The 10,261-nt window shown below is 35.3% G+C and overlaps 1 protein-coding gene and 1 pseudogene across 1 annotated transcript; both read left to right on the plus strand.

Annotated features, from left to right (window-relative positions):
- Positions 1-1,931: 1,931 nt before the first annotated feature.
- On the plus strand, positions 1,932-3,401 carry LOC114827714 (salicylate carboxymethyltransferase-like; annotated as a pseudogene).
- A 2,757-nt stretch (positions 3,402-6,158) lies between these two features.
- Positions 6,159-9,702, plus strand: LOC103445940 (uncharacterized). Its single transcript, XM_008384994.4, has 5 exons — positions 6,159-7,328; positions 7,445-7,502; positions 7,622-7,705; positions 7,934-8,069; positions 8,644-9,702. Exons 1-5 carry the CDS (start codon positions 6,620-6,622, stop codon positions 8,929-8,931), a joined length of 1,275 nt encoding a protein of 424 aa, XP_008383216.1. The 5' UTR covers positions 6,159-6,619; the 3' UTR covers positions 8,932-9,702.
- The last annotated feature ends 559 nt before the right edge of the window (positions 9,703-10,261 follow it).

Below are 10,261 nucleotides of genomic sequence, written 5' to 3' on the forward strand. Positions count from 1 at the left end.
AGCATTTATTTGTTGTTAGAAGCACATGAAATTTTTATCAAGAATTCATAAAATATCTGACAACCACATAGACACTATTAACTTCGTATGCTAAAACATTATCCCAAGCACTTTCGATTATCTAAATCTAAAAATACTTCCAGATCCAACATGAAAATCTAAATTTGTATACTCAAGTGTACGAATAAATCATTTTAGTCACTTCAACAAAAAAAACTAGTCTTTAATTACAATGCCAATGAGAAATGGTCCCATCAAGTGTGTATTAAATATAGTTTACCATCGATATTGTCTCCAAACTCAAACATACGTCCAACACGTGGGGTGAGATAGCCGCAATGAACTCATCAACGTGTGGAATTTTTTCTAAAAAGCATAGGTTCTATTAGTATTTAGCCACCAACTTCTAAGTCGTAGATTATTTTGGTATTTTCGGATGCATGATTATGTTCATCTACATTTATAGTTTGTATTGAACCACACAACCTGAACACTGTTATAATCCTTCATGATTTTACAACCAGATCGAAGATGATCATCCTCTCAAGTATTGTGTATGTGGACGTTTCGACGTTCCTCTTCTATCCTAAGGAGTTTCTTTGAGGCCTCCACATCATACCAAATTAAGATCAGCCCATGCACAGCCTTAAAATGAGCTCAGTTAGAAACATTATTTAGGGGCATGTGTGGGCTTTTCCTGCAGAGTTCCCAACCTAATAATATTATTCAATTAAAAATTGAACACGACCAATTTATCCTATTTTGTTTTTTGGACGAACCAATTTATTCTATTTGATTCCTAAATCACGTCCAACAAAAAAAATTTCCTAAATCATAACTTCAGACCAAAACGAAATGGAAAATCCTAAACCATGATCAGAAACGCATATGATACATGAAAAAACAAAATGGTACTTAGAAAACTTCCTGATCATGCTCACTTATGCAAGTTAATTTTTTGTATTGGCCAATTGTTTATTTATGTGGCAATACACCAATTTTACTACAATGATCAAATTGGTGTATCAGCACATGATTAAAAAAAATGACATTTTGAATTAGTACTTAATCATCATCTCTAACCAATAATGCAGATGTATAATTGTAACAAAAATAAATAAAAAATGTACCAAATATAAATGTGTTTTACGTACACAGGTACATATATATTGATAGAATTGTACCTCAGTTTCATATATATTTTTTTCTTTGATCATCAAGTGTGCCAATAAAAACAAGGTAAACTAATTATATCCTTTTTGTTCCCATGGGTTCATGTCCACTAGTGCCCTTGCATGCACGCACAAGTCTTCAGTGCAAAACTAAATATTCCCCCACCATTTGGTCCATACAATAATGCAAATTATATATAAAAAAAAAAATCTCGTGCAGGGTTTTGGCTGTGAAATGGAATGTTTTCTTTTCCAATAGTTCAAACACAAGTCATCATCTCTGCCATGAATATGATCCTTTTCTGTGCAAGCGAATGTGTCAGAAAGTGCTTCACATTCTCCCTTTTCTGCAAATGCATATATGCTTATTACGTGATATCGTTTAAGCTTCATCGTGCTGACGATGAATACTATAAAAAAGCAAACCCTAGACTGTCACACACCCTTATCGAGAAGAAATTTTTCAGTAGGGAAATGTCAGAGAAATCAACTATTAAGATTAAATTTGTAATAGGTTATTAATGGTTGAATTATTACTTAATGTTGATTAATATGTTTATTTTTATTAGTGACGCATTATATGGGCTTTATAATTGCGTTTTCAAAATTTCCTAAATCTCTAATTTTTTAGCAAAATTTCAAATAATTTTGATTTTGCTTCAATTCATTCGTGTGCTTCAATAATATGCTTAAGTTAAATAAAACTCACAAGGCAAATAGCTTTTGTTTCAAAGTTAACTGGAGCACTGTGCTCTCTCGCCTACATCTAAATTCAAATCTTCCTCTCCATATTTCAAAGTAATTCCGTAGCCAAGTTTGACATAACGAAATGATTAATTTAATTAAATGAAACCCATATATAAAGCATATAGTCGAAGAGCAAGAGTGTAGAGAAGCATTATTTGAGAATACAAACTAAAATGGAGGTAGATCAGCAAGTTCTTCACATGAATGGAGGAGTTGGGAAAACAAGCTATGCAACCAACTCTCTACTTCAAAGAGCTGCGATTTCAATGGTGAAGCCCATTAAGGCAAGCATAGAGCAGCTTTGTAGCAAACTCTCCTCTGACTGTTTGAAAATAGCAGACTTCGGTTGGGATGCTCTTCCGGACCCAACACCCTTCTGGTGGTATCAGATATCATACACAACATCCATGCCACTTCCGAAAACTGAACCGTCCATCTCCTTCACTCCAAGCCTTCTTGAATGATCTTCCCGGAAACGTTTTCAACACTCTGTTCAGGTCATTGCCAGGGTTCTAAAAGAAACTTGAGGAAGAACAGTTAGGGCCATGTTTCATTACTGCAATGCCTGGTTCTTTCTATGGCAGGCTCTTTCCAAACAATTCTCTCCACTTTGTTCACTCTAGTTATGGCCTTCTGTGGATCTCTCAGGCTTTGGAGGTTTGATAACCAAGGAAGGAGAGGGACTAAACAAGAAGAACATATACATAGCGAAAACAAGCCCACCTGCTGTGTATAAGCAGTACTTGGAGCAATTCAAAAAGGACTTCAGAGTGTTTTTGAGATCACAAGCAGAAGAGCTGGTTCCCGGACGAAGTATGGTCATCACAACATTGGGGAGCACAAAGAGCCATGATCCACTTAGCATTTGGGAAGTTGTCGGACTCAAACTCAATAATATGGTTTTAGAGGGTTTGATTGAGGAGGAAAAATTGGACACATTCAATATGCCATTGTATTTTCCTACAACAAAGGAGGCTGAAGATGTCATCGAGGAGGAAGGATTTTTTACTTTGCAAAGCCTTGAAGTTTTCAAAAATGATTGGGACTCCTATATAAAGCATGCTGACAGTGGCCTCGATAAAAAGGCAAGGGCTGCCGTACTTGCCACTGAGATAAGGGCTGTGGTAGAGCCTCTTCTGGCAACCCAATTCGGAGAAGTGGCTATGGACGATTTGTTTCGCAGGTTTGAAGAAGATGTCCTTGATCACATGGAAATGGAGAATTGACAGTTCATTGACCTGGTTATCTCGTTGACAAAGAAGCGTTGAATAAGGTGAATATGCAAGAAATGAGAACAAGATTTAGGTTACATTGTTCTTTTTATTTTGTACTTCATTATAAGAAATAAATTTGCTTACTGTTAACTATTGCAGAAGATCAGCAACTTTTCAGTAAAACGAGGAAGATGAACTGAAGAAAAAGAGACATATAGAAGAAGATGACCATTTCATCCGCGAGGTGGTTATTGCTTCTCTTATTCTAGTTTGGTTTGTTGGCTCAACGTTTCAAATTGCAGATGCATTTACAAACAAAATAATAAAAATAAATAAATAAATATAAAGCATATAGTCTTTTACGTCAAAATAATGTGGCTACCAAATTAAATCCGGTCTTTATCATCTCAACAAAATGTGGTTACCATATGCTCGTGGGGAAAAGAAAACTAATGAAACTAGATTCATCAATTCGACTTCGATGAATTAACACAATATTGAATGGAAAACGAACAATCCAAATTGGATGGTTCAAAAGGGAAGGCTCTAGGAAATAACTAAAAAAAGAAGAAGAATACAAAGATGAAGTAGAAGTAGAACACACGGCTTGGGTTGTATAATGGAAGTTGTCTGTTGCATGATTTTGCTTTGTTTTTGTCTGAAGAAGATAACTAATTAGTGCTTAAATGTCGGTTTTGTATCACATGGGGTGTCTCACTGCTGGTGTGATATTATTCCTGAAACATATTGAGGTTTTGGTAGGCACATATATGCAGTTAAAACTTAAAATAGACAGTTTAACGTATTGTTGTAAGATGCAAAGGAGAGTCGAGAAAGGTTTGAGGTTGTTGGCATTCCTTAACTTAAAAAGTATTTACTATTGAATGATTAGAATCTTATTTGTTATAACAAGCAATTTTTCTCGTTGGCATATATCAAAATGCAATTTGGTGTAAAAAAGGATAAGTTATTATCCAAAATAATAATAATTTTATCTGTCAAACTATGATTTGTTTGCCAAAATAAAAATAATTCAATAAATTATCAAATCAATCATAATCAATTATGCAGGAAATTCTTGTGGTGGGAGAGGTGTGTTTTGTAGATAAACATTAGACAAGGGTTTGGTCCACGCCAACAAAATTTCCAAATACAAATTAGAATGTTAAACGAGAGGAATAGGAAAAGTTAGATGCTTGCTATCTGTTCTTTAAGGATAGGGTTCGTAACTTAATTATAACACCCCATGTTGGTAGTTATTCTTTTTCCATGTGACATGTTTTTGTGTACCCAATTAGACTTGACCACTAGCCTAATGTGGTTAAAGAGTTTAATGTGATTTGGTGATTAGTACTTAATAGTAGATTTGTGTAGAAAATACACAGATCCATGCATTTGTCAAAACTCGAGATGCTACTATCTTAATATTTTAAATCAATCATATATTGTGTTTAACTTTATCACATAACAATGCATTATTAGCTTGCATATCATATCCCAAGGCAAGACATTCCCATTAGGCCAAGAACAAGTTCATTCTAATTCTAACGTCAAAATTGCTTCTACAGGATCCTGACTTTTGGGACTATACACTCACTTGGAAGCAAGGTTTCTTATGCTCCTGCAGGCCATGTGAGTCTGTGACTTTGTGAAAGTGTGAAAGGATAAAAAGGCTCAAGCCACAAAGTAAATTAAGGGTCCACAAACCATCAATGAGGATCAACAAGTCTTATGGTAGTTTGAGTACAAATCTCAATTGCTCATGACTTCACAAAACACATGTACTAGAGATGACACATGTCATCCTCTCAATGTACACAAGGTGCACAGATCCCCAATAGGACAGTTTATATGCACTTTGATGACACCATATCTTAGAGGCCATGATTTATATTGGCTTCAATAACTGCTTGAGCTGGCATCACATCCAGCAAATATTAGAGGAGAAATGTGTCAAATAACTCAATTTAATGAGTCATCTAACTCTTTTTTTTTTTTTTAATGTGAAAAGTTTAAGCATTATGAGTTGAGTGAATGGTCGAATGTATGTTTATTGGGTTGAATAAATTAATGGTCGAACATAAATGTAAATTGGTTTGAAATGATCAAATAGTTTAACATTAGCTAGGTTCAACAATAAAAAAAAGTTGATCACTGATCAAACGAAGTCATTTAATGTAATTCCCTAATTAAATGACTAATATGGTTGAAATATGCAGGTTCAATATGTTTACATAACGTTTATGTGTAAAACGCTATGGTTATTCCTTTCTTCCTATATATACAATATTTTGCTACTTCATCCCTTATTGCAGATGTTCAAAAGCCCATATTCCAGACTGTAAGAAACAAAAACAAGCAGGAAAAAGGAACCAAAAGAGATCAAAGAAAGAAAAGGGACCAATATGCCAGTTTGTCTTGGAAAAGTATGTGTGAGAATCCTATTGATTACATAAATATATCAGTTAATTAACGTGTGTAAGTTCAGAAAGGTCTTGTATGGACTTCTAATATCTTTCATTTGATTAGTTCAACTACTAAATCCTAACCACTGTTCAACCTCAATAACTTTATAGCTTGTGCTTACTCAAAAGGGCAATTATGATTATTAAAATAATCAAGTTTCTCTACTTTACTTTGAACAGTGTTTGGCTCCTTACACGTAAAGTGACCTACATTACCTTGAACACTATTTGATTTCTTACATGTAAGGAGGATATACTTACATGTAAGGGATTATTCATTCTTACATGTACATTACAGTTGTAAGAAAAAAATTTGAACGTGTATTAATTGTAATTTATCTACAATAAATAATGACTCATTACACATAAGTAATCGAGTATTTCACATTCGCTTCACCTCACCAAAAAAAATTTGAGAGAGAGAATGAGAGATTCCCTCCAGCTAAAAAGAGGGTATCAATAATTGGTCTTTTACTTGCATTGTTACCTTCCTTATCCACCACTCAAGCTTTAAGCTCTGGCATATCAGAAGAATATATCCAAACATCTTCTGTAAAGTTGGAAGAGGAGGGAAGTCCTAAGTGAAAAAAAAATGGTGGCTTCAGCACATAATCCCATAATCCTCCCACCCAACAAATCCCCATTTTAATTTCAATTTGATTCTCTCCCTATGCAAGAACAACATAAACAAATTATATTATTAACAATAATTAACAGCAAATAATCCCAAATTGCCAAGTAAGTAGGCAGGCCCCAACCTCCCCATGTTACACAACCTCCCCTTTACCTGTCCCCACTTCCTCTCCATTTATAAAATCCCCATTCCCTCCCTTTCCCCTTCCTTCACTCCCACACCACCTCCTCCATTGATCTCTTCCCTTCTGCACATTCTTGAGCTATTTTTCCTAAAAACCCTAGTTTTTGGCCTTCTTCTCTATTAATTGCTAAACCTACCCAGCAGCCAACACACATAGAGATTTGCATACCCAAACACAAAATATATACATATAACATAAGAAATATGTGCAGCTCAAAGGCCAAGGTGACCTTAGGGATTGAAGTCGCACCCATTGTGGCTGGAATCAATGGCAGGCCAGTCCTTCAGCCTAATTGCAACCGGGTTCCTAGCCTAGACCGGCGTGGTTCGATTAAGAAAATATCGACACCATCACCACCTCCACTACCATTGCCAACTTCTTCTGCAAGTATTACTAGTCCTAGAACTACCAACAAGGCAGCTTCATCTTTGTTAACACCTCCCATTTCTCCCAAGTCAAAGTCCCCAAGGCCACCAGCAATCAAGAGAGGAAATGACCCTAATGGCCTTAATTCGAGTTCCGAAAAAGTTGTCACACCAGGAGGAACCACAAGAGCTAAGATTTTGGAGAGGAAGAAGTCCAAGAGTTTCAAGCGCGCTAGCGTTGGTGTTGATGTTGATGCTGCTGATCATAATCATGGAGGTTTTGGTAATGGTGGATTCTCTGCTTCTAATATCGAGGCCTCGTTGAGTTATTCCTCTTCCTTGATCACCGAGGCACCTGGCAGCATTGCTGCTGGCAGGAGGGAACAGATGGCGCTTCAGCATGCACAACGGAAGATGAAGATTGCCCATTACGGCAGGTCAAAGTCTGCCAACCTTGAAAGGGTTGTTCCTGTTGATGCTTCTGGTAATGTAGAAGCCAAGGCAGCTGAAGAAGAGAAAAGGTGCAGCTTTATCACGGCTAATTCAGGTAATTTATAATCCTTAAATTATTATTGGACTCAATCTGTGAAATGAAAATGATAAATAATGTTCCTAATTAACTGATTATTAATTGTTTTATTTTAATTTTATCTTTATCCTCAGATCCCATCTATGTTGCTTACCATGATGAAGAATGGGGAGTTCCTGTCCATGATGACAAGTAAGTCCAATTGTTCCTCTGATAATAACTGATCAAGAAAAAATAGGATGAATATCAGACTGATAAGTAGTCATTATTTTCCTTTTTACTCATTTGGATTCAATTTATTCATGTTGCAGGATGTTGTTCGAACTGCTTGTGTTAACTGGAGCTCAAGTTGGCTCAGATTGGACTTCCATTTTGAAAAAACGTCAAGATTTCAGGTGAGTCCTTGTTGTCATGCAATTTGTTACCAACAAAAATTAACGGGCGTATACAACGTTGTTCTCACAATAATTGACCATGTAACAAGTTATGATGAATGCAGAACTGATGATGTAGTCATTTGTCTTTTTTTTTTTACTATCATGCTTCTTCTCATTAGGTAGATGGGATCAAACAGTATGTTTCTGAAAAACTGCCTTTTTATTATATATGTTCCACCTCTGCAGGGATGCATTTTCAGGATTTGATGCAGAAACTGTGGCAAATTTAAGTGACAAACAGATGATGTCAATTGCTTCAGAATATGGCATTGAAATCAGCAGGATCCGAGGGGTTGTAGACAACTCTAACAGAATTCTTGAGGTAAAAATACTAAGCATCAAAATCTGCAATTTCTTGCTTTTTGTCCTCTTAACAAATCTTTTCCATCTAATCTGTCCCCTTCTTTTAAGGACCATTTTTTTTTCCTGATCAATGATCACGCCTTCTTTTTAAGGACATGTTAAAGAACATTTTCATTCGTTTAAGAAAACCCATGAAAATAATGTAATGTTATAAAGAGAATATTGACTTGACCATCATTTACATCTTAATCTTTAATTCTTTTTGAGTTAAAGCATAATCTATGATTCTTTTCTTCCATTGTTTGGTGAAAAGCTTGACTGGTGCGGTATTCCAGCTGTTGTGCATGATGTTTGCAATATATAACTACAATAAAGAATTATTATTGACGTTTTAAATAATTATATGTAATCATCTTTCAGTGTAGGGTATTAGTTTGGAACGTTAGTAACAACTTTTTCTACAAATATTATATAATATATATCTCCTTTTCTTTTAACACTTGGAAAAGCTAATATGGCTTAGTTTAGTAGTAGTAGTACTTAAGTGTTGTATTTATACTAATGAACTCAATTTTTTTTAAAAATACTTGCAGATTAAGAAGGAATTTGGATCATTTGACAAGTACATCTGGGGATTTGTCAATGAAAAGCCCATCTCACCACAATATAAATTAGGCTACAAAATCCCAGTGAAGACATCCAAATCAGAGTCGATCAGCAGAGACATGGTTAGGAGGGGATTTAGGTTTGTGGGTCCAACAGTTGTTCATTCATTCATGCAAGCCTCAGGCCTCACGAACGACCATCTGATCACTTGCCACAGCCACCTCCGATGCACCTTATTGGCTGCCTGCCGTCCCACATTGGAAGATATTCTGTAGAATTATTGACATCAAAGAGAGAAAAAGAAGAAGAAAATCATGGACAAAATTATAAACCCTAATGCGTTCGATGATTAATATGTTAGAGAAGTGTGTGCATATAGTTTGCTAACTATATCGAAGAAAAAAAAAATAGTAGTTACTTGTGATGGTTGTGAATTGTGTCTACAATGTAGATTAGAGGAAAGGTTTGTGATTAAATATGTGAGATTTTAGTTAGGGTGTCGAAAGTGCATCAACAGTCAAGATTCACGATTAGTATCGAGAATCCATCATTAATGGTTCAGATTCGCATGCTTAGACAACTGATTTTAGTATTCATAATTTCTTTTAATTAATGGGTTTGAAGTAGGCAGAAGTGATTGATAATTGGAGATAAAAGAAAGGTTTGGGATGGAGGGTGGTGGTGTAGTGGGAGCTGAAGGAGGAGACATCATGTGCATATGCATTTGGGAGGCAAGGCATGTGTTGGATGTGTCAGTTTTTTGCTTTTTATTTCCATGTGACCCATCAAACTTTGAATGATTTGAATTCCTTTAACAGGCTGTGTGGGATACTACCATCATGTGTATCTCTCAATTGCTCTGGTAATTGAGTTATTAGTGTATTTTTCTAACTCCTTTTTTTTGCTTTGGGGGAATATTATACCCCATTGTATTCTTGGATTTGATGTGTGAGGTTTTGAGTGCTTTTTTTTTTTTTGAATCGATTGGGATGTACTTCTGTTCTGATTGCTGACTAGTGACTAATAATATATACACCTTTTTAAAATAGTTTTTTTTTTTCAAATAGAAAAAGATTAGGCAAGATCATCACTTTATCAACGGTCTTGTGCGAGACACCTACCTTTCTTTGAAAGGGAGGACGATTACATCCAGAAACTCTCTGCCTTCCTGCCCACCAAAGGGGAGAGGACTTTTTAAAAATGTTTATTTACTAAATAAGTTAGGTATCTTCTTCTTTGTGTTAATTTTCGAAAAGGTTTGCTTGACATTTTGAAGGGCACTCTGGACATGGGATGGCTTGAATAAGAATGGGTGTTCAAGTGCAATAATTGAGAGGATAGGAAGTGGTATTTATGTTTGGACAAAGTAGAGGGCTTCACATGATTAGTGTTGACAATGGAATTATACAATGGACCTTAATATTTTGTATTCTTACTTTTATTATTTGAAGTTAGACTAGTAAGAGTGAGAAAAATGGTTTGAATGCAAATTGAAATGAGTTAGAGAAGAATACTCTATTCACCAAGGCAATTTAGAACTTGTAAATTTTGTATTTAAGTGAAAAATTATGTTATTCATAGTATGTGCTAAATGTTCAAGTGAAT

Source organism: Malus domestica, chromosome 10 (genome assembly GCF_042453785.1).
Source record: "Malus domestica chromosome 10, GDT2T_hap1".
NCBI lineage: Eukaryota > Viridiplantae > Streptophyta > Magnoliopsida > Rosales > Rosaceae > Malus > Malus domestica.

Excerpts from the sequence above, each read along its gene's own strand:
- LOC103445940 (XM_008384994.4), top strand. The coding sequence starts at position 6,620 with ATGTGCAGCTCAAAGGCCAAGGTGACCTTAGGGATTGAAGTCGCACCC. Across the intron at positions 7,329-7,444 it reads CTTTATCACGGCTAATTCAG|ATCCCATCTATGTTGCTTAC; the intron begins GTAATTTATAAT and ends CTTTATCCTCAG. Across the intron at positions 7,503-7,621 it reads GTTCCTGTCCATGATGACAA|GATGTTGTTCGAACTGCTTG; the intron begins GTAAGTCCAATT and ends TTCATGTTGCAG.